The sequence below is a fragment of the Stegostoma tigrinum genome, chromosome 5, assembly GCF_030684315.1.
Source record: "Stegostoma tigrinum isolate sSteTig4 chromosome 5, sSteTig4.hap1, whole genome shotgun sequence".
In the NCBI taxonomy this organism is placed as follows: Eukaryota; Metazoa; Chordata; class Chondrichthyes; order Orectolobiformes; family Stegostomatidae; genus Stegostoma; species Stegostoma tigrinum.
In genome coordinates this window covers 4,043,796-4,069,026 of record NC_081358.1, presented here as the reverse complement: position 1 = coordinate 4,069,026, position 25,231 = coordinate 4,043,796, and the positions used below count along the sequence as shown (strand labels likewise).

Sequence of the window (25,231 nt, the reverse complement as noted above, 5' to 3'; positions counted from 1 at the left end):
TTCAAAAGGGCGGGGGAGAGGAAAGGATGGTGAGGTGGCTTGTTAGTACAAGACGGACTTCATACATTAGCAAGAAACAGTCTTGGATTGGATGGTGTAGAAGCTAAATGAGTGAAGATAAGAAACAAAAAGAGGTAGAAGACATTGATGGAAGTAGTCTTCAGGTCCCGTACAGATGATGCTCTGTAAGACAGAGAATGTAACAGAAGATAATGAGAAATGTTAAAAAAAAAACTGCATTTGTAACGGCAACTTTAATCTTATTACTGATTGAGAAATTCAAATTGGCAGAAGAAGATCTTGATCAGATGGGCCAATAGGCTGAGGAGTGGCAAACGGAGTTTACTTTAGATATATGTGAGGTGCTGCATTTTGGAAAGGCAAGTCAGGACAGGATTTATACACTTAATGGTAATTTCCGAGGGAGAGTCACTGAACAAAGAGGCCTTTGAATGCAGATTTGTGGTTCTTTGAAAGTGGAGTCCCAGGTAGATAGGATAGTGAAGAACACATTAGTATGCTTGCCTTTATTGATCAGTGCATTGAGTGTAGGAGTTGGGAGGTCTTTTTGTGTCTGTACAGGACATTGGTTAGGCCACTTTTAAAATAGTGTGTGCAATTGTGGTCAAGAGATAATGCGAACTGCAGATGCTGGAGAATCCAAGATAATAAAATGTGAGGCTGGATGAACACAGCAGGCCAAGCAGCATCTCAGGAGCACAAAAGCTGAAATTTCGGTTCGAGACCCTTCATCAGAGAGGGGGATGGGGTGAGGGTTCTGGAATAAATAGGGAGAGAGGGGGAGGCAGAATGAAGATGGAGAGAAAAGAAGATAGGTAGAGAGGAGAGTATAGGTGGGGAGGAAGGGAGGGGATAGGTCAGTCCAGGGAAGACGGACAGGTCAAGGAGGTGGGATGAGGTTAGTCGGTAGGAAATGGAGGTGCGGCTTGAGGTGGGAGGAAGGGATGGGTGAGAGGAAGAACAGGTTAGGGAGGCAAAGACAGGCTGGGCTGGTTGTGTGATGCAGTGGGGGGAGGGGACGAACTGGGCTGGTTTTGGGATGCGGTGGGGGAAGGGGAGATTTTGAAGCTGGTGAAATCCACATTGATACCATTGGGCTGCAGGGTTCCCAAGCGGAATATGAGTTGCTGTTCCTGCAACCTTTGGGTGGCATTATTGTGGCACTGCAGGAGGCCCATGATGGGCATGTCATCTAGAGAATAGGAGGGGGAGTTGAAATGGTTTGCGACTGGGAGGTGCAGTTGTTTATTGCGAACCGAGCGGAGGAGGTGTTCTGCAAAGCGGTCCCCAAGCCTCTGCTTGGTTTCCCAAATGTCGAGGAAGCCACACCGGGTATGCCACAATGATGACACCCAAAGGTTGCAGGAACAGCAACTCATATTCCGCTTGGGAACCCTGCAGCCCAATGGTATCAATGTGGACTTCACCAGCTTCAAAATCTCCCCTAACCCCACCCCATCCCAAAACCAGCCCAGTTCATCCCCACCCCCCACTGCATCCCAAAACCAGCCCAGCCTGTCTCTGCCTCCCTAACCTGTTCTTCCTCTCATCCATCCCTTCCTCCCACCTCAAGCCGCACCTCCATCTCCTACCTACTAACCGCATCCCACCTTATCCTGTCCGTCTTCCTTGGACTGACCAATCCCCTCCCTACCTATACTCTCCTCTCCACCTACCTTCTTTTCTCTCCATCTTCGGGCGCCTCCCCCTCTCTCCCTATTTATTCCAGAACCCTCTCCCCATCCCCCTGTCTGAAGAAGGGTCTCGGCCCAAAATGTCAGCTTTTGTGCTCCTGAGATGCTGCTTGGCCTGCTGTGTCCATCCAGCTTCACACTTTATTACTGTGTAATTGTGGTCTCTCTGCTATGGGAAGGATGTTGTGAAACTTGAAAAGGTTCAGAAAAGATACATAGGGATGTTGCCAGGTTGGAAGGTTTGGCCTATAAGAAGAGGTCATATAGGCTGGGGATATTTTCCCTAGAGGGTGAGGGGTAGCCTTTGGAGGTTTATAAAATCATGAGGGGCATAGATAGGGTAAATAGACCAGGTCTTTTCCCTGGGTGGCAGAGTTCAAAACTAGGGGGCACTGGTTTAAAGGTGAGAGGGGAAAGATTTAAAAGTAATCCTAAGGGGTAACTTTTTCCTGCAGAGGGTTGTGCATGTATGGACTGACCTGCCGGAGGAAGTGATGGAGGCTGGTACAGCTACAACATTTAAAAGGCATTTGGATGGGTACATGAATAGGAAGCGTTTAGAGGGACATGGGCCAAATGCTGGCAAATGGGACTCGATTTATTGAGATAATAAAATGTGAGGCTGGATGAACACAGCAGGCCAAGCAGCATCTCAGGAGCACAAAAGCTGACGTTTCGGGCCTAGACCCTTCAACAGAGAGGGGGATGGGGAGAGGGAACTGGAATAAATAGGGAGAGAGGGGGAGGCGGACCGAAGATGGAGAGTAAAGAAGATAGGTGGAGAGGGTGTAGGTGGGGAGGTAGGGAGGGGATAGGTCAGTCCAGGGAAGACGGACAGGTCAAGGAGGTGGGATGAGGTTAGTAGGTAGCTGGGGGTGCGGCTTGGGGTGGGAGGAAGGGATGGACCTGTCCGTCTTCCCTGGACTGACCTATCCCCTCCCTACCTCCCCACCTATACTCTCTCCACCTATCTTCTTTACTCTCCATCTTCGGTCCGCCTCCCCCTCTCTCCCTATTTATTCCAGTTCCCTCTCCCCATCCCCCTCTCTGATGAAGGGTCTAGGCCCGAAACGTCAGCTTTTGTGCTCCTGAGATGCTGCTTGGCCTGCTGTGTTCGTCCAGCCTCACATTTTATTATCTTGGAATCTCCAGCATCTGCAGTTCCCATTATCTCGATTTATTGAGGATATCTGGTCAGGATGGATGAGTTGGACCAAAGGATTTGTTAGCATGCAGTACATCTCTATGACTCTATGGTTTTAGTTGCAGTGAAGAAGTCATAAAGGGCATTCAGCATAACTCCCTCAAGTAAGACATTGTGGATCTAGCCAGGAATCAAGCGATTTTAATCTGGTAGTATATAATGAGAATTGTGATTAAATTTTGTACTTTCTACTAATTTTTAACCTTTAGATTTCCAGCAGGGCTTGACAATTGCAGATATCCCAAACCAGCCACTTAAAAGAGAAGTCCCAACTTATACAGCAAGAAGCATTTAACTTCTTCATTATCTTTTTCACTTTCTCTCTCTTCTCGCCTTCCCTTCACAGTACCAGGCAATCAGGTGGAGGCAGTGACTACCAATGATTCTGTACTGCATTTGAACTGGGAGCAGTGGAAAATACACAGTCTTCAGAACTTTCCTGCACATTCTATTTGCCCTACCAAGTACTCCTCACGCACTGTTTTCCTTCACCTCAACAACTTATCATGAGCTAATCTCCTTTCTTCCAATGTCTCATTTCCATCAACCTGACCACATCACCTAAACGTTCAAGCTCATTCATTCATTCTTTGCTGATTGTAATGTTATTGCAATATTCTCTGTCAGTTGTATTCTCTTCCTCTCTCAAATTATTGGATTTGCCTTAGTCTTTGCTTCATCCATAAGCCCCGTCTCATTCCCCATATGATATTCATTAATTCCACCTTCTAAGGAAGGGTCACCGGACCCAAAATGTTAACTCTGTTCTTTTTCCCTTCACAGACACCGCCAGACCTGCTGAGCTTTCCCAGTAACTTTGTTTTGTTCCTCCTCCTTAGTTGGACTGAAAACAAATTAATCAAGGAAAGCCTCCCGAAAGCATTTCAGAAATCCCGCTACATCACTTCCCTTTACTTTAAAATTGAGAGTCGGGGTAATTGAAATCCCAAATGTAATTACTCAATAGTTTCCGCACTTCTGTGATGTTCTCCTTCGCTCACCCCATTGAAAATGTTCGGCTGAGGAGACCCCTTCTGCTTCTCAACTCTAAACAAATCTCTCCTTGCATGTTTAAGGGCATCCTCTTTTTCCAACAATACAGTGTCTTCCCTAATCGGTATTGCAAAACCATCTCCTTTTACTCTACCATACAATTTGTGAACCCCACATTTTGCCCTGTGTAATAAGCACCCTGTCCTCAATTTTTCAAACCATATTTTTTTTTTTCTTTGATGACATCATATTTCTCCTCAGCCATTAGGGCTTGCAGCTCACCAAACATTTCCATCACACTTTGAGAGATTTCTAAGCCTGCCTTTTATTTCTCCTAGTCTTACCTATTGCAAATGAACAAAACACCTAAAAGTATTACTTTAGAAATGTCCACTGGTTAAATGATAATTGTGCAGCTCAGTCATACAACGTGACTAATCACTGAAATAACTTGTCGATATGCTTGAAGGATTAATTCATAAAGTAACAATCCCTCAGCCTTGTCATCATCTGTTCAAGCAAAGGTTACTTAAAATTAGAGTTTGGTAACCAAACTAATCTAATAAGCATTCTTCAAAATGATTTTCTAAAATCCAGCATTTGTAAAGACATTTTGTATCTACGTAAATGGTATAAATGCTTGGTTTGGGCTGCGACTGCATATTTTCTATACTACTTCTTTAAATCTTTCATAGAATAATTCAACTATATTAGAAACTATTAATTAGAAAGCAAGCAATTCTTTCTGGTCCTAAAACCTGTACATTAGCTTATAATGTGCATGATATTGAAGTTACTTGCACTCAGACCTTTAGCATATTTATCATGCTGATAACTGCTGTGCTATGTCATTCACATCTAAATGAAAAAAAAACTGGTCAAGAATAAAACTCAGGTTTAAATTTCAGATAAAAATGCGAGATCATTTCTGTCATTTGCATATGCTAATTTGTATTCTCTCCTCATGACTTTAGTGGAATAAGACTAAAAATAAGCCTAAAATTATGCCATAACTTGCTTAGCAACACAGCCCGACTTACTGTGCCACCCCCAAATAGCAGCAACAGATTATTTGCACAGTCAGTGATGATTCAAGCACACAGAGTTTCTTTTCCAGCTCAGTAGATAGCACCACCTACAGTAAACTACCTCATGATGCTTCGACCTGCAAATGTTTTTATAATGACTGCTAGGGAAAAGAAAACAAGTCGGAAAATTGTTCTAATTGCATGTGTTGGTACATGCACAGCGAACTGAAGTTGTCCATCTGTTTTAATTACTCTATTAGTCTATTCATTACATAGGAGACGAATGTTTGCTGCATAAAAAGTTACACTGTTTTTCCACCTTAAATTTAGTCTGACTGGGCCTTGAGATAAGATCTTGGCAAGGATAAGGTCTCATTCTAACGTAAACTCGCAATCTCTTAAATATTGGAATGCTACATTTGCCTACATGACCACAATGAAAGGAAAATGAAGAAGAATGCTGCATTTATATAGCACGTTCATAAAGTCAGCCAAGACTTGGAAGTAAAGTGCAGGGTGTAAGTTGAAAATTGTGGTGATCAATTTGTTATGGTAAGGTCCCATAGAGAATAAGGAGGTAAACGTCCAGAAAATCTCTTAGTCATTTGATTGACAAACGGTCAAGACAACACCCGTGGTGCTACTTTTCTTCATTTACCACAGAATGAAGTGAACTCCTCTTTTAATATTTTACCTGAAAACCACAGTTGCAAATGATGGATCATGACGTAACGAATGCACTGAAATGTTAGCCTCGATTATGTATTTAAGTATTTGGAGTGCGGCCAGATACCCGGTATTTTCTGATTTAGAGGTGAGAATGTTATCGCTGCTACATGGCTGAAATGAGATAAAACATCATGTGTTGGAGATAATAGGAACTGCAGACGTCAGAGAATCTGAGATAACAAGGTGCAGAGAAAGGTCTTGGCCTGAAGCGTCAGCTTTTGTGCTCCTGAGATGCTGCTTGGCCTGCTGTGTTCATCCAACTCCACACTTTGTTATCAGGGATTTCTTTCATTTTACCACTCCTTTATGACAGTTTGGCAGGGGGTTGGAGTTAGATGCAGTTTATACCACTTTTCACACTTTAATAGATTTTAAAATGAGGTGAGCTTCTCTAGGTGTTTCAATTTTAGTTATCGGCATGGGGGAGGGTCTCCTTCATAACAGTATGGCAATGAAGTATTGAATTCAGCTGTTCAGCTAAATGGTGGGAAGGAAATAGTTACTATGTACTTCCAAACACTATACACGCTTTTAAGTAGTTGAGTCATTATTCAGGTTGATGAATGAAGTACAATGTGCGATAGAAAGGGTATAGTTTTTCACATGATATAAACCTTTTTGTTCAAAGAAATGGTGGTGGCATGTAACAAATGGGGAATGAATGAAAATATATTCATTCTCATCTGCCAGCGAGTCCCATTTCTGACTAAACATTTTAAATTACCTTTGGTAGAATTGGGAGTCTTATCACGTTAGCGATAAGGACGTAAGTTTCCTTCATTTTCTTTTTGGTAAGAGGATTTTTGGAACAGATGAAATATATGAGAATCAAAATCGGTATCCAGTGCAAGTAGGATATCAGTTGGACTATAATGTTTGTGAGGATGAGATTTGAGATTAGGTGAGATGTAATTCTGTGATAATGGAAACTGCAGAAGGCCTGAAACGTCAGCTTTTGTGCTCCTGAGATGCTGCTTGGCCTCCTGTGTTCATCCAGCTCCACACGTTGAGATGTAATTCTGTCAGCTTAAAAGAGAGTATTGCGGAGATATAGTTGTAAGCTGACCAAGGCGCTGAAATGAAAATGCCAGGGTATTTGACATTTTGGAAAGAAAGAGAAATAGGAAAAAAAAAAGAGGTAGTGTAACGGTATTAGGGAAGGACAAGGTCAATGTGCTAGTGAGAAATGATCTTAGTTCAGAAGATTGAGATGTGAAATCAGTTTAAGTGGAGATGATTTAAAAAATTAAAAAGTAAAAAGTCACTGAAGCATGGATGAGAGAATCTGTACAGTGTGGATGCAGGCCATTCAGCTTAGCCTAGTCATCCAAAGAGCAACCTAGCCCATCCCTGTAACTCTGCCTTTCCCATGACTACATCACCTAGCCTACACATCCCAGGACACATTGGGTAATTTAGCATGGCCAATCCAACTTAGCTGCCCATCTTTGGACTGTGGAGGGAAACCGGAGCACCCAGAGGAAACCCACACGGATACGGGGAGGATGTGCAAACTCCACACAGAGTTGCCTGAGGCTGGAAACGAATCCAGGTCCCTGGTGCTGTGAGGCTGCAGTGCAAACCACTGAGCCGCCCCACTGCCCGAGCTAGAAACTAAGTCAAAGTATACATCAAGAAATAATAGTGCCTTTCCAGAAAGACAGAGGAGTCATAATTGTGGCTGATACTAATATTTTTACAGTTTGTCAAACTGATAAAGGTAGCGTGGACAATAACTTCATGGTATGCCTTCATGGAAGTTATGACAACAATGTGCTTTGAAACCTACAGAAAGTGGACAATTTTGGACCTGGTAATGTGAAATGTGACAATGATTCAATTACAGGTCTCATAATAAAGAATCCTCCAGGTGAGAATGATATGGAACTTCCCATTCACTTGGAGAGTGAGACATGTGCATATCTATTATCTTAAATTTAAATAAAGACAGCTACAATGGTGTGAAGACAAATGCCCAAAATGGAAAATGGGTAAGTAAGTTGAAAGGTAAGACAGTAGATAAGTAGTGACAGACACTTAAGAAGATACTTCACTATTCTCAGTAAACAACATATTCCAATTGAGGAAGAAAGGCAACCAGACAACGCACGGTTAATTAAAGTAGTTAAAGCTTGTGTCAAATTGAAGCAAAAGTCATACAATGCTGCAAAGATTAGTGACACGTTGAATATTGACAAAGTTTCAGAGACCAGAAAATACTAAATAAGAAGTAATAAAAAAGAGTGGGAAATTTATGTATGATAGAAAACTAACAAGAAATATAAAAAGATAATGAAACATCTACAGATATATAAAAAGGAGAATAACAAGAGTAGCTAAAGTAAGCATCAGTCCCATGGAGACAGGGGAATGAATAATAAGAAGCAAGGAAATGGGGGAGAATTTGAACAAGGGTTTTGATTTCTACCTTCACAGCAAAAGAGACAAAAAACATGCCAAGAATAGGGTAAAATCAAAGGGAAAGGGAAGGAGGAACTTAAAACAATCAACGTCACTAGACAGCAGTAATGAGAACACTAATGGAACTTAAGGCTGACAATTCCCCAAGAGCTGATGCCCTGTAATTCTTGGGTCTGAAAAGAAGTGACTGCAAAAATAATGATGCCTTGGCTGCAGGCTATCAAGGTCCCCTGGAATCTGGAAATGCCCCAGTGGACTGAAAAATCCAAAATATAACACCTCTGTTAAAGAAAGGAGGGATACAGAAATCAAGTTATCAAAAAGATAAAAGCATGACATTTAGAAAATCTATCCAACAATCAAGTTGAGGCAAATTTGTTTTGTGAAAGGGAAATAACTTTTATTGTGTTCCTTTGAGTGTGTAACAGTTAGGGTGAGTAAAGTTTTTGAATTTCCAGATCGCTTTTAGTGCCCCATGAAAAGGTTGATGGACAAGGTAAGAGTTTGTGGCATTGGGGTCATACAGTAACAGGGATAGGAGAGTGGCCAACAAACCAGAAATAGTAGTGATAGATGAGTCAGTTTTAGGTTGTCCAACTGTAACTAATGGAATGCCAGAGGGATCGATGCTAGTGCCTCAACTATTTCTGATCTATATGAATGACCTGGGTGAAGGCATTGACCGCTGATGAAACAGAGGTAGGAAAGCAAGTTGTGAGTTGGAGACAAAGTGCCAGTTAAATGAGTGGACAAAAATGTGGCAGATGGAATATAATGTAAGAAGATGTGAGATTAAACCTCACATAGCAGCACTAATGGAGAAGCAGAATCATATAAATGGAGAGAGACTGCAGAATGCTGGAGTACCTATGAACCTAGGTGTCCTGTGCATGGGTCACAGAAGGTTAGTATGCTGGTACAGTACATAATTAGGAAGGTAAATACAATGTTGACCTTAATTGTAAGCGCTATAGAGTATAACAATACTACTGCAGGATTGCTTCAATTGTACAGGATTCCATACCTACATTACCGTGTACAGTTTTGGTCACTTTACTTAAGGAGAGACATAACTGCATTGAAAGTAGTTCAGAGAGGGCATTTGTCTTATAAGAAAAGATTGAGCAGGTTGGACCTAGCATCATTAAACTTCAAATGAATGAGCAGTGATCCTATTAAAACTTAAAATTCTGAGGGGCCTTGACATGCGAAGTCAAAATGAGAGGGCACTAATTTGAAATAACTGCTCACCTATTTGAGATAGAGGTGAAAAGACTTTTTCATAATCTCCAAGGGTCATTAGTGTTCGGAATTCTCTTCCCAGTCAGCAGTGGAGGCTAGATCAATAAATATATTCAAATCGGAGTTGGGCAAATTGATGGAGTCAAAGGTTATGAGGGAGTCAGACATTTAGAGTTAAGGCCACAATTAGATCAATATGATCTTATGGAATAATGGAACAGATTCACTGCGTAAAAGGGCCTACTCTGTTCCTATTTCTTAAATAATTACAAACATTTTCAATCACACACATAAATTCAAGATATTTGAAAGACTCATTGTTCAAAGCTGTTAAATTGCTATCTAAGTGATTATTCTTTAAGTAATCTCACCAATCTGTTATCAAAGACCCTGGCTATCGCTATTGTTAAAATACACTATCCTTCAGAGATACATTGCTTACACTATACCAAACTGAAATCTTCCCAGTACATTTTCTCAGGTAATACCATCCTTCAATGATTTTACTTATAAGTTACTGCTTAATAAGCAAAAACTACCTCTGTTAGCCTTGTAACTTGACTTCACCTTGCTGGCTAGACAAGAAGACATCAATTCACTCAGCTGGAAGCTTTGAAGGTATCTCACTTGGGCGTCAGCAAATTCATTATATTTTTTACACTAACCAGTTATTAGAGGGTGATTTAACAATCTGAATCACATACCATTCATCCCCAGACCTGTGGCATAACAAAGCCCCAGATGATTCCTTAATACAGCCCCAAGAGAGATTAAATATTTCTCAGCATTTATTTCTTGGATAATAAAGTTCAACTAGTTTCCAAAAATAGTTCTTGAACTGTTTTCTCTTCCATAAAAGTGACTCGCTCATCTCTTTCTACGATCCAGTTGATCATGTTCCTTGTGGTTTCCAATAACATAGTCTGTTTTTACCTCGACAGTGAAAGTCCCACGTCCCACGAGGATCTCCCAGATACAATTGAGGGGGAGCTGGGACTCAGATACAAGTACTTCCTCCCAAATCCCAGCAGATCCCAGCTCAGTCTGCTTTTTGTCACTCTTTTATAGGGTGCAGGCGTTGCTTACAATACCAGCATATGTTGCCCATCTGTAATTCCCTTTGAACTGAGTTACTGGCTGGACCAAAACCCTTCCTTTCACTTGCTCAGGCTGTCTGTGTAACTAAAGTACGTGAAATTTCCTGGCTATGAGGTGGGAATACCTGCTCATTCACACATACATATTTAATTAAGGAATTAACATGTGACTTGGTGATGAGAAGAAGTTGGAAATCAACTTAATTAACTTCTAAGACAAAAATATTTCAGATAATGTTTCATGAACTGCTCCCAAAACATTAAAATAGACTCACACCCTCCAACACTGAAGAAAAATTGTAAGATCATCCCCTTTTACCAAACGTATGTTCACAAAAACATTTTTATACTTAGGATGAAAATACCTAATACAGAGAAGATTTTAGAATAGGCCATTCAGCCCTTCAAGGCTGCTATGTTGTTGCGGTTGCAACCCCACTTTCCGATCTGACCAACTCCCATCAACCCCAAGGTCACCCTAGCCTCCCTTGGTCTGTCAAAAAAATCTGTCTCACTCAGCCTGAAATGAATTCATTGGCTCAATCTCTTCTGCTTTGCCAGTAAGAGAATTTCCCACTTTGACAGCTCTCAAGGAGAAACAAAATCTCCTTATTTCTATCTGAAGGTACTGAGGGATAGGATCTATTCCCATTTAGAAGAAAATGGGCTTATCAGTGATAGGCAACATGGTTTTGTGCAGGGAAGGTCATGACTTACCAACTTAATAGAATTCTTTGAGGACGTGACAAAGTTGATTGATGAGGGAAAGGTTGTAGATGTCATATACATGGACTTCAGTAAGGCATTTGATAAGGTTCCCCATGGCAGGCTGATGGAGAAAGTGAAGTCACATGGGGTCCAGGGTGTGCTAGCTAGATGGATAAAAAACTGGCTAGGCAACAGGAGACAGAGGGTAGTAGTAGAAGGGGGTTTCTTTAATCAGAGACCTGTAACCAGTGGTGTTCCACAGGGATCTGTGCTGGGACCTCTGTTGTTCGTGATATATGTAAGTGATCTGGAGGAAGGTGTAGGTGGTCTGATCAGCAAGTTTGCTGATGACACTAAGATCGGTGGAGTAGCTGATCGTGAAGGGGACTGTCAAAAATTACAGCAGAATATAGATAGGCTGGAGAGTTGGGCAGATAAATGGCAGATGGAGTTCAATCCAGGCAAATGCGAGGTGATGCATTTTGGAAGATCAAATTCAAGGGCGAACTATACAGTAAATGGAAAAGTCCTCGGGAAAATTGATGAACAGAGAGATCAGGGTGTTCAGGTCCACTGTTCCCTGAAGGTGACAATGCAGGTCAATAGGGTGGTCAAGGCGGCATATGGCATGCTTTCCTTCATTGGGCAGGGTATTAAGTACAAGAGTTGGCAGGTCATGTTGCAGTTGTATAGGACTTTGGTTTGGCCGCAGTTGGAATACTGTGTACAGTCTGGTCGCCACGTTACCAAAAGGATGTGGATGCTTTGGAGAGGGTGCAGAGGAGGTTCACCAGGATGTTGCCTGGTATGGAGGGTCCTAGCTATGAAGAGCGGTTGAGTAGATTAGGATTATTTTCATTAGAAAGATGGAGATTGAGGCGGGACCTGATTGAGGTCTACAAAATCATGAGGGGTATAGACAGGGTGGATAGCAAGAAGCTTTTTCCCCCAGAGTGGGGGACTCAATTACTAAGGGGCATGAGTTCAAAGTGAGAGGAGGAAAGTTTAAGGGAGATATGCGTGGAAAGTTCTTTACACAGACGGTGGTGGGTGCCAGGAACGCGGTGTCAGCGGAGGTGGTAGATGCAGACACGTTAGCGTCTTTTAAAGATATATTTGGACAGGTACATGGATGGGAAGGGAGCAAATGCACACAGACCATTATAAAATAGATGACAGGTTAGACAGAGGATCTTGATCGGCGCAGGCTTGGGAGGGCCGAAGGGCCTGTTCCTGTGCTGTAGGTTTCTTTGTAACTGCAAATCTGCCCTGAGAGCCTGTAAACCCATGCTGCCCTCTGGTGGATTTTAAATTTAATTGCAACCAATGTGAATAAAAATTCAGAGATAGCAAGAACTGTTGATGCTGGAGTCAGAGACAATATCCCATTATCACAGTACAGAGCTGGAAGGCCAGACAGCATCAGAGGAGCAGGAAAGTTGACATTTTAGGTCTGGACCCTTCTTCAGAAATGGGGTAGGTGAAGGGAACTCCGACGGAAACAGAGAGAGGAGGGGTGGGGCTGGGGAATGTAGATGGGATGGTGATAGATGAATGCAGGTAGGGATTGGTAGTGAGGTGGGAGGTGTGGATAGATGGGAGAGAAAACGGACAGGTTGTGTCAGGTCAAAGAGGCCGGCATGAGAACGAGGGTTGGTCATGGGATGAGGCTGGGGTGGGGGGATTTTGAAACTAGTAAAGACCACATTGGGACCATTGGGTTGTAGACTCCCAAGGCAGAATATGAGGTACTGCTCCTCCAGTTTCCGGGTGGTGTCATCGTGACACTGGATGAGGCCCATGATGAGCATGTTGTCCAGGGAGTGGGATGGGGAGTTGAAGTGGTTCGCTACTGGAAGAAGTTTTCATTTGTCATGAATAGAGTGCGGGTACTCTGCAAAGTGGTCTCCGAGCCTCCGCTTGGTCTCACTGATGTACAGGAGGCCACATTGGGAGCAGCGGATGTGAAGGTGAACATCTGTCTGATGTGGAAGATTTTTCTGGGGCCTTGGATGGTGGTGAATGGGGGAGGTGTAGGGGCAGGTGTCGCACTTCCTGCAATTGCAGGGAAAGGTGGGAGGTGGGGCTGGTGGGGAGTATGGAGCAGACGAGGGAATCACGGAGAGAGCGGTCCCTACAGAAGGCAGATAAGGGTGGGGAGGGAAATATATCCTTGGTTGTGGGGTCAGATTGCAGGTGGTGGAACTGATGGAGAATGATACTTTGAATCCGGAGGTTAGCAGGATGATACGTGAGGACCAAGGCCGGGGGGGGGGGGGGGGGGGGGGGGCGGTTCTGTCTTTGTTTTTGTTGCTGGGAGGACATGGGAGGATAGAAGTGCAGGAAATGCAAGAGATGCAGTCGAAGGTATTTCCAACCACTAATGGGGGGGAGAAGTTGTGGCCCTTGAAATAAGGGGACATCTGGGATGTTTGGGAGTGGAAGGCCCCATTTTGGGACCAGACGTGGTGGAGGCGAAGGAATTGGGAATGGGTATAGCATTCATGCAGGAAGGTGGGTGGGTGGGAGGAGGTGCATTCTAGGTAGCTCTGGGAGGCAGTAGACTTGAACTAGATGTCGGTTTTGAGGTAGTCACCAGAGATGGAGACAGAAAGGTCCAGGAAGGTGAGGGATGTGTTGGAGATGGTCCAGGTGACCTTAAGGTTGGGGTGGAAGGTGTTGGTGAAGTGGATGAACAGTTTGAGCTCCTCATGGGAGCACGAGGTGGTGCCGATACAGTCAATGTAACGGAGGAAGAGGTGGGGTCTTGTGATGAGTACTGACGTGTTCCTGATTTAGTGTAGTGTGATGTGTGTGTCGGGGCGTGTAGAATCTTTTTGATACTGTTCATGGAGGCATCTCCTGACCCAGTTCTTTGCATATCCATTATCCTTGAACACATGCAAGAGGTATTCCTCCTCCTCTTTACGTAGTTCCATGTTGCTGCAGTGTGTTGTTACCCTTTTAAATAATGTTCGCACACGGCTTCGTTTGTGTGTGCTGGGATGGTTACTATGGAAGTTCAATACCTGCTCTGTGTGTGTGGCTTTTCAGTGCCCTTTCATTTGCAGTTCCCCATTTGTCTTGTGCTCTACCATGATGTCCAGGAACGGGAGTCATTTGTTTTTCTCCTCCTCCCTGGTGAATTTTATTCCAGTGAGGGTGTTGTTTATGAGTTTGTGTGTCTCTTCTCATTAGCGATCTGGACTCATAGCAGAAACAGTGATACCAAGAGTGGAAAAGACTGCCCTTCCACAAATCCAACCTAAACTATGGATACGCTGCATTGACAACACCTTAGTCATCATTAAATGGACCAAATTAGAAGAACAACAACACGAGTACATGAACACCAACTGGCTACAAAAAGGCACGACCAATAGAACATAGAACATAGAACAATACAGTCCCCCTACACTACCCCATCATCATCCATATGCTTATCCAAGGACTGTTTAAATGCCCCTAATGTGGCTGAGTTAACTACATTGGCGGGCAGAGCGTTCCACACCCTTACCATTCTGAGTAAAGAACCTGCCCCTGACATCTGTCTTAAATCTATCACCCCTCAATTTGTAGCTGTGCCCCCTTGTACAAGCTGAAGTCATCATCCTCAGAAAAAGGCTCTCACTGTCCACCCTATCTAATCCTCTGATCATCTTGTATGTCTCTATTAAATCCACTCTTAGCCTCCTTCTCTCCAATGAGAACAGATGCAAGTCCCTCAGCCTTTCTTCATAGGGCCTGCGCTCCAGACCAGGCAACATCATGGTAAATCTCCTCTGCACCTTTTCCAATGCTTCCACGTCCTTCCTGTAATGGGGCGACCAGAACTGCACGCAATATTCCAAATGAGGCTGCACTAGTGTTTTGTACAGTTGCACCATGACATCACGGCTCCGGAACTCAATCCCTCTACCAGTAAAACCTAACACACTGTAAGCATTTTTAACAGTACTATCAACTTGGGTGGTAACTTTCAGGGATCTACGTACATGGACACCAAAATCCCTCTGCACATCCATACTACCAAGAAACTTTCCACTGACCGAGTATTCTGCCTTTCTATTATTCTTCCCAAAGTGAATCACCTCACATTTATCCACATTGAACTCCATTTGCCACCTTTCAGCCCAATTCTGCAGTTTATCCAAGTCTCCCTGCAACCATCAACATTCTTCCACACTGTCCACCACTCCACCAACTTTAGTGTCATCTGCAAACTTACTAACCCATCCACCTATGCCTGTGTCCAAGTCATTTATAAAAATGATAAACAGCAGTGGTCCCAAAACAAATCCAAACTGCTAAATCTCCCTCAATCCCGTGCCTCTGTATTTTCTCCAATAGCCTACCATGTGGAACCTTATCAAAGGCTTTACTGAAGTCCACCACGTACACCACATCAACTGCCCAACACTCATCCACACGCTTGGTCACCTTCTCAAAAAACTCAATGAGGCTTGTGAGACACGACCGCTCCTTGACGAATCCATGCTGACTATCTCCAATCAAATTGTTGCTTTCTAGATGATTATAAATCCTATCTCTTATAATCCTTTCCAAAACTTTTTTTCCAACAGACGTAAGGTTCATAGGTCTATAATTACCTGGGTCATCCCTACTGCCCTTCTTGAACAAGGGCAAACATTTGCAATCCTCCAGTCCTCTGGTACTAAACCTGCAGACAATGAGGACTCAAAGATCAAGGCCAAAGGCTCCGCCACCTTGTCCCTAGCTTCCCAGAGAATCCTCAGAAAAATCCCATCTGGCCCAGGGGATTTATCTACCTTCACACCTTCTAGAATTGATAACACTTCCTCCTTACTAACCTCAATCCTTTCAATTCTAGTAGCCCGTAACTCAATTGTCTCCTCTACAATATCCTCCTGTTCCTCAGTGAAAACAGATGAGAAATAATCATTTCACACCTCTCCAATCTCCACAGCATCCACACACACACAACTTCCCACTTCTGTCTTTGGCTGGCCCTATTCCTACCCTAGTCATCCTCTTATTCCTCACATACCTATAGAAAGCTTTAGGTTTCTCCTGTATTCTACCAGCCAATGTCTGCTCATGTCCCCTCCTTGCTCTTCATAACGCTCTCTTTAAAACGCTCCTAGCTAATCTGTAACTCTCCATCGCCTCATCTGAACCATCTCGTCTCATTGGTCACATAAGCCTCCCTCTTCCGCTTAACAAGAGATACAATTTCTTTAGTAAACCATGATTCCCTTACCTTATCACTTCCTCCCTGCCTGACAGAGACATACTTATCAACGACACACAACATCTGTTTCTTAAACCAGCTCCACATTTCGACTGGCCCCATCCCCTGCATTTTGCTACCCCATTCTGTGCCTCCTAAGTCTTGCCTAATCACATTATAATTGCCCTTCCCCCATCTATAACTCTTGCCTTGTGGCATGTTCCTATCCCTTTCCAATGCTAAACTAAACGTAACTGAATTATGGTCACTGTCTCCAAAGTGCTCATTCACGACTAAATCAAACACCTGGCCTGGTTCATTACCAAGTACCAGATCCAGTGTGGCCTCCCCTCTTGTCAGCCCTTCGACATACTGTGTCAGGAAACCCTCCTGCACACGTTGGACAAAAACTGATCCATCCGACATACTACAGTTTAGCATTTCCAGTCAATGTTAGGCAAGTTAAAGTCTCCCATAATGACCACCCTGTTCCTTTCACTCGTGCCCAGAATAGTTTGGCCGATCCTCTCCTCCACATCCCTGGAACTTTGCGGAGGCCTATAAAAAAACTCCCAGCAGTGTGACCTTTCCTCTCCTGTTTCTGACCTCAGCCCATACCACCTCAGTAGACGAATCCTCAAAGGTTCTTTCAGCCACCGTTATACTGTCCTTGACTAACAAAGCCACACCTCCCCCTCTTTTACCACCTTCCCTGATCTTAATGAAAGATCTAAACCCGAGAACCTACAACATCCATTCCTGACCCTGCTCTATCCATGTCTCCGAAATGGCCACAACATCGAAGTCCTAGGTACCTATCCAAGCTTCTAGCTCACCTACCTTATTTCGGATACTCCTGGCGTTCAAGTAGACACACTTCAATCCAGCTTGCTGTCTGCCAGCACACTCCTGTGACAGTGAGGTACTGTCCATGTCCTCCCTACTCTCATCCTCCTGTGTACTAGAACTACACCCCAGTTTCCCATCCCCCTTCCGAGCTAGTTTAAATCCACCCAAATAGCACTAGCAAATTTCCCACCCAGGATATTAGTGCCCCTCTGGTTCAAGTGGATACCGTCCTGTTTGTAGAGGTCGCACCTTCCCCAGAGTGAGCCCCAATTGTCCATGTACCTGAAGCCCTCCCTCCTGCAGCCACGTGTTCAGCTGAAATCTCTCCCTGTTCTTTGCCTTGCTATCATGTGGCACAGGCAACAAACCAGAAGATGACCACTCTGTTTGTTCTGGCTCTCAGCTTCCACCCTAGCTCCCTGTAACCCTGCCTGACATCCCTATCCCTCTTTCTACCTATGTCATTGGTGCCTATGTGGACCATGACTTGGGGCTGGTCACCCTCTCACTTCAGGACCCCAAAGATGCGATCCAAGACATCACGGACCCTGGAACCTGGGAGGCAACGCACCAACCGTGAGTCTCTTTCATTCCCAACAAACCTTCTATCAGTCCCTCTAACTATTGAGTCCCCAATGACTATCACTCTCTTCCTATACCCCCTTCCCTTCTGTGCAAGAGGGACAGACTCTGTGCCAGAGACCTGCACCCTACTGCATGCCCCTGGTAAGTCCCCCCCCCCCCCGCAACAGTATCCAAAACGGTACACTTGTTTTTCAGGGGAACGACCACAGGGGATCCCTGCACTGATTGCTTTTTCCCCTCTTCTAACAGTTACCCAGCTTTCTTCATGCCTAGCAGTAACTACTTCCCTGTAACTCTTGTCTGTCACTGACTCTGCCTCCCGAATGATCCAAAGTTCATCCAGCTCCCGCTCCAGTTCCCTAATGCGGTCTTGGAGGAGCAAGGGTTGGGTGCACTTCCTGCAGACGTATTTGGATGGGACACTAATGGCATCCCTCACCTCATACCTCATGCAGGAGGAACATTCCTCTACCTGCACTGCCATCCCTGCTAATCCCCGAAACAGAAAGTTAAAAAAAAAAGAGAAGAGAAGCTTACGTGATTTAAAATACTCACTCATCTCTATCCACATGGGCAAGGAGAACCATCTCTTCAACTGGGACAACACCAAGTCTGGGACAAGCTAGGCAGAGACAACAGGAGAATTCCTGGAAGCATGACATTCCATGAAGCATGCTCTTCATAAACACATTGAACTTTAGCCCCATATACATACCACTACTGAGGAAACCCGGAAGTGATGCAATCCATCTCAACAGACCCCAGAGTTTAAAACCAGACAAACAGGTAGGGTGGCTCAGCGGTTAGAACTAGAGCGTCACAGCGCCAGGGACCTGGGTTTAATTCCCGCTTCAGGCGACTGTCTGTGTGGAGTTTGCATTCACCCCGTGTCTGCATGGGTTTCCTCTGGGTGCTCTGGTTTCCTCCCACAGTCCAAAGATGTGCAGGCTAGGTAGATCGGCCATGCGAAATTGCCCGTAGCGTTCAGGGATGTGTGGGTTATAGGGGGATGGGCCTGGGTGGAATGCTTCAAGGGGCGGTGTGGACTTGTTGGGCCAAAGGTCCCATTTCCACACTGTAGGGAATCTAATCTAAACAGGGTAATTACCAATCATTCACGAGAGTGGATTTCACCATTTAAACTTTAAAAGGGATAATTAGAAATCTTTTTCTTGACATTGATATCTGTTTTTTCCATCATTGTTGAATTTTCCAAACTCTCACCATTGCTTTCATCGCTCAAAAGGAAAGGAAATTTCAGCTCTTGACTTCCAAAATAGTCAACGCATATCCTGAGATAACAAGATGTGAAACTGGATGAACACAGCAGGCCAAGCAGCAGGAAAGCTGACATTTCAGGCCTCGACCCTTCTTCAGAAAAATCATTTTCCTGAAGAATGGTCTAGGCCTGAAATGTCAACCTTCCTGTTCCTCTGATGCTGCTTGGCCTGCTGTGTTCATCCAGCTCTTCACCTTGTTATCTCAAATTCTCCAGCATCTGCAGTTCCTACTATCTCTCTAACACATATCCTGTTCAGGTTGTCAAATGATTCCATTTTAAGTTATATGAGAGCTGATGGAACTCAAACAATAAGTTGAAAATAAAACTGGAATTGAAATTAAATGTTGTAAAAACCCATCTGATTTGCGAAAGCCTTTTAGAGAAAGGTGCCATCCTTACTCAGCATAATCTATGCATTTCCCAACCCACAGCAAAATGTGACACTTTACTGCCCTTCAGCACAAATCCAGTTCGGAATGCTGGCTTTGCCAAGGATATCCAAATCCCACAAAATAATAAGTTAAGAAAAAGAAACAGCATTGTATAAGACTCTTCACAAAATGTACAAAGGAAGAGCTGGCTATTAAACAAGAAGCAAAAAAGTTATGAAGGTAGTGGAACCAAAGAACATTTTGAAGCAATAGAAGTGAGGTCTTCAAGGGAGAGAGGCATAAAAGCCTGAATATGATGAGAAAATGTCAGGTGCCAAAGCACAGAAACTGAAAGATGGTGGATACAATGATGCAATGAGTTCTAAAGTGGGAAAAAACAAACCAGAATAAAAGTTTAGTCAGAGATCAATTCTTGAAAAGGGGAACCAAGACCATGGTAAGGTTAAAAGGAAGTGATATTTTGAAAACGATTTTCTGCAACAAATGTAAATTTCTCAACATCATGATGGTGGTGTATCCAATTTTTAAATGCCAGGAGATCAAAGTTGCTGATTTCTACTTTTGTTCTAATGTTTGAAAGACAATGGCATTGGTCCAATTAAAAGCATTTTGATGAATGAGTTTCCGAGGTTTTGAAGTATAAATTGGACTTCCACTTTTCAGTTGGATGATACTTTGATTAAAAAAAAACTCCAAAGAGGGGGTGAGGAAATAAAACTAAAGAAAGGAAAATTAAGCAATATATGAAAAGAAGAATGTAGGCAATTTGAGAAGCAAGTTATCATTTCAATTTCAAAGGACAATCAGCAGAGCAAATTTCATTGATGTATATTCACCTCCCACATCCATGGCTTGTGTCTGCTCTTGCTAGGGGGCCTGCTGTACAGGAGTGCCACACTAGTCAGTTTTGTGTGATCTCCACACAACCATTCTGCAGTATCCGTCATACCCACTAAGTCTAGATCAGCACCTCTTTCTCCTGCACTCTAATTCACTGCTTAGAAGAGATTGCTACAGCCTTTCAGTTGTGACCAAATGAGCAAAATATTGACATGATCTTTTCTGGCTGTCACTATTAAGAGTAGATGGTATCACACCGGAGCATGTAATTGATTTTGTCTTTTTTACTCTTGCAATTTCATTTGTCTTCTGACAAGCACGTGGAATTTTTAGCATACATCTTAACACATATTTTGGAACCTTCTGTTTTGTTCGACAGTTCTTTACTTATTGCCCATGTTTCTGAAGTATACATGAAAGTGATTAAATATAGCATCCTCTGTCCTTTTCCCTTTGTTCCAAACTTGAGCTTTTTTTTGTGGTTAATACATCCTTCATCTTCACAAAATTACTTCTGGCCATCTAATTTCTGTGTCATATCTGCCATCATTTGTGCCAAATGGACAAAATGATCAACATGTTCTTGTGCAACACCATTCACTTCAATCTTCTCTATTTTATTCTGATGTATTCCTGATAACTGGCATCGCTTTTGTCTTTTGATGCTCATATTCAATCCATATTTTAAAATATGGAATTTTATGTGATCTATTATTATGTTTTGTGAAGCCTCTTATGACTGCAAATAATAGTGTGTTGTCCACATACCTCAAATTTACTATGCTCTTGTCTTTAATTTTTACCCTTGGGAATACATCCAACAATGAGAATATTTGTTGTATGTACAAACTGAATAGTTTTGACGACAAGTACACAGCCTTGTTATACACCTCTCTTCACTTAACACAAATCTGACTGTCCCTTTTCCAGTCTGATGCTCACTATGGGAATACTTCTGCTTATTTCTGAATATTTAATGAAGGTTACAATAACTGTTCCCTTCACTCCTGCTACTCCAGGACTAAATGCAGACTGCATTTCCAGGTTCTGCTTTGAAAGTATTACTATTGTCTCTATGAATTTCATAACAAAGGAAACACACACTAGTGTGACAAAATTGGAACGAAAATAAAGAATGCTTGCAGGGAGGCAAGAAAGAAAAAAGGTATAATGGGATGTAAGAAAACATATTGAAGCTGGAAACAAATCACAAAATGAGAGTTCCACACATGAAGGAAAAATCTTTGACAGATAGAAGGAAACAGATAACAACTGATACTGGGTGCATGAAAGATAAAGATGATAGATCTTGTTTTGTTAGAGATGGGGTAGCAAAATAATGGACAGAACATAAGTACTTAGAGAGTCATGGAGTCATTGAGCTGTACAACATGAAAACAGACCCTTCGGTCCAACTCTTCCATGTCAATCACATATCCTACAATAATAGGGTCCTATTGGCTGGCATTTTGCCCATATTCCTCCAATCCTATCCTGTTCGTGTACCCATCCAGGTTCCTTTTAAATATTGTAATTGTACCACCCTCCACTTCCTCTGGCAGCTCATTCCATACATGCATCACCCTCTGAGAAAATGTTGCCCCTCAGGTCTCTTTCCCCTCTCACCTTAAACCTCTGCTCCTCTAATTTTGGACTCCCCTACCATGGGATTTGTACGATGATACAGACCGAGGGAGTCCTTGAGATAGATATTGAGGGAAGCAACGGATGAAACATTATCACATCAGAAGTTTAAAAATTTTGAAGTTGATAAGTACAGGTAAAATGTCCAGGCATAGATGAAATAACAACAGAACATCTAAAAGGTCCTGGAGAAATAGAATTCGAAGTAATGTCAGAAAGTGATGTTCAACTAAATAGCCACAGATACATTTTAAGTGATTGCGACATTCCTTATTTTAAGTTACTAAAAAACCCAAAGCATAAGCATGAGTTTGCAATCATTTCAGAACATTCATCAAAAGAACAAAAATTAAGAACAAAAAGTACTGTACTCACGTGCAAATCTTTCAACCGGTCGTGGATTTCGATCAGTTTTTTCATTAGCAACTGAGGAAAAAAATTACAAAGAAATTCTTAGCAAGTTCTTTACTTAGCCACTCATTCACAAACTTTACACTGAATTTCAGAGGAACAACTTTAGTTATCAGTTTTGGCTTTAAAACACAAATGATTAACAAATGTGTTTCAGTACTGAAGACTAAAATCAAACATTCACACACTTTTACTTCCATATTTGAGATCACAGAACCACAAACTGGTGATGTTGCAGGAAGAGGCTATTCAGCCCATAGTACCTGTACTGGTTCTATTGCCTACTGCCAATCTCCCGCCTTTTTCCCCATATCCGTACACAACATTTCATTCCCAACAATCATCCAGTGCCCCCTTTGAATATCTCAATTGAACATGCTTCCTCCACATTCCCAGGCAGAGCATTCCATATCCTCACTGCGGAGAAAGGATTTTACTTAAATCGCTTTGTTTTGTTTACATATCACTTTAAGTCATGCCTTCTCATTCTTTCTCTTTAACAAGCGAGAACAGATTCTTTCCGTCTACTCTATCCAGCTCACTCATGATTTCAAAAACTTACAAAATTTCCTCTCAGCCTTTTTCTCTCCAGGGAGACCCAACTTTTATAATCTATCCTCATAACTGAAGTTTCTCATTCCTGGAACCATTCTCGTAAATTGCTTTTGCACTTTTTCCAATGCACTCACATCTTTCCTATAATTTGGCACTCACAGCACCAATTAAATTTTACAAGTTGGCACTTTTGTTGCAAGGTCTCACAAAGAAAATAACAGGCTCACTGAATGGAAAGTAATGGGTGCACACAATGATAAATACGACAAGTGAGGAAAAACGGAATATGCTCCGAATGTCTATAATAGAGAGTGATAGAGGAGTACAATGGACAATGTGGCAGGTGAGATCAACGTATATAGAATATAGCGACTGAGAAAAGAAAAGCGGCTACATTAGGATTTCACCCAGGGTCATTTCAGCTCGTCACATCAGTAAAGGCTTGGTCCAAACAGGAACAGAACTCCTAGGGTGAGGGGGATGAGTATTCAACCAAATATGGCATCAGGGGTCCTATAAGAACTAACAAGAATGAGGGGACAACTATCCATTGGTTCGAATCAAGCAGAGTACACAGGAAGATGGTTGCAGTCTTTAAATTTCTGCCATCTCAGGTCTAGAACGTTACTGGGGGGCACCCTCCAGGTGGCGCCCAAGGCCCAACTATCTAAAGCAAGGGGTATCAAGGGAAATGTGGCCCAAGGCAGGCATATGGAATGAGGCCACAGATCGATGATCTTATTGAATGCAAGAGCAGGCTCAAGGGGCTGACTGGCCTACTCTTGTTCCTATGCTCCAATGTCAAAGTATTGATGATTATCTTTCAAAATGTTACAGATTTTGCCGTGATCCATTTAGATGGGAAGTTAGCAAATGTCATCCCATTATTTAAGACAGAAGGGAGAAAATAAACAGGGAACTAAGGCTTGTAACTCATCCCTCACACCCCGCCCCCGCAATAACCGCCAAAAGAGAATCCCCGTAGTCCTCACATACCACCCCACCAACCTCCGGGTACAACACATCATCCTCCGACACTTCCGCTATCTACAATCCGAAAGACATTTTTCTATCCCCACCCCTGTCTGCCTTCTGGAGAGACCACTCTCTCCGTGACTCCCTTGTTCGCTCCACACTCCCCTCCAACCCCACCACACCCAGCACCTACCCCTGCAACCGCAGGAAGTGCTACACTTGCCCCCACACCTCCTCCCTCACCCACATCCCAGGCTCCAATATGGCTTTCCACATCAAGCGGATGTTCACCTGCACATCTGCCAATGTAGTATACCTGTTGTGGCTTCCTCTACATTGGGGAAACCAAGCGGAGGCTTGGGGACCGCTTTGCAGAACACCTCCACTCGGTTCGCAATAAACAACTGCACCTCCCAGTCGCAAACCATTTTAACTCCCCCTCCCATTCCTCAGACGACATGCCCATCCTGGGCCTCCTACAGTGTCACAACGATGCCACCCGAAGGTTGCAGGAACAGCAACTCATATTCCGCTTGGGAACCCTGCAGCCCAATGGTATCAATGTGGATTTCACAAGTTTCAAAATCTCCCCTTCCCCCACTGCATTCCAGAACCAGCCCAACTCGTCCCCGCCTCCCTAACTTGTTCTTCCTCTCACCTATCCCCTCCTCCTGCCTCAAGCCCCACCCCCTTTCCTATCTACTGACCTCATCCCACCTCCTTGACCTGTCTGTCCTCCCTGGACTGACCTATCCCCTCCCAACCTCCCCATCTACACTCACCTCTACTAGCTCCATCCCTGCCTCTTTAACTTGTCTGTCTCCTCTCCACCTACCTTCTCTATCCAGCCTCAATCTGCCTCCCCCTCTCTCCCTATTTATTTCAGAATCTTCTCCCAACCCCCTTTTCTGATGAAGGGTCTAGGCCCAAAACGTCAGCTTTTGTGCTCCTGAGATGCTGCTTGGTCTGCTGTATTCATTCAGCTCCACATCTTGTTATCAGGGAACTAAGACTTGTTAGTTTTACATCAATAGCAGAGAAAATACTAGAATCTAATACAGTAAACTTTATTTTAAACATGAGCCAGCAGTCGCAATAAAATGGCAAAAGTTATATACTTGAAGTACCAGATTTGTACAGAATTATTGCAATCTCCACAATATGCAAGTAGTCAGCTGAAAGTGCAATTGAGAAGCCTCTCTGCAGGTAAGTCATATTTAAGGCAAAGTTCCCAAATTATTTATTTAAGTGACTTATGCTGTAAATAAAGTATAACTGAGATGTGTATACCCCTGTCCTATGTTGCTACTACTTAGTGTAAGTTTCTACATTCATAATGTGGACCTCTA

At 43.2% G+C, this 25,231-nt stretch overlaps 1 protein-coding gene across 3 annotated transcripts in view; it reads right to left on the bottom strand.

The window, feature by feature from the left end:
• Positions 1-25,231, bottom strand: part of LOC125451703 (dual specificity calcium/calmodulin-dependent 3',5'-cyclic nucleotide phosphodiesterase 1A-like) — a 793,424-nt gene that overhangs the window by 712,645 nt on the left and 55,548 nt on the right. For all 3 annotated transcript variants that reach the window (XM_059645774.1, XM_059645776.1, XM_059645775.1), the window contains exon 2: positions 22,317-22,367. In XM_059645774.1, the coding sequence (XP_059501757.1) occupies positions 22,317-22,367 (51 nt within the window). The remainder of the gene's footprint in view (positions 1-22,316; positions 22,368-25,231) is intronic.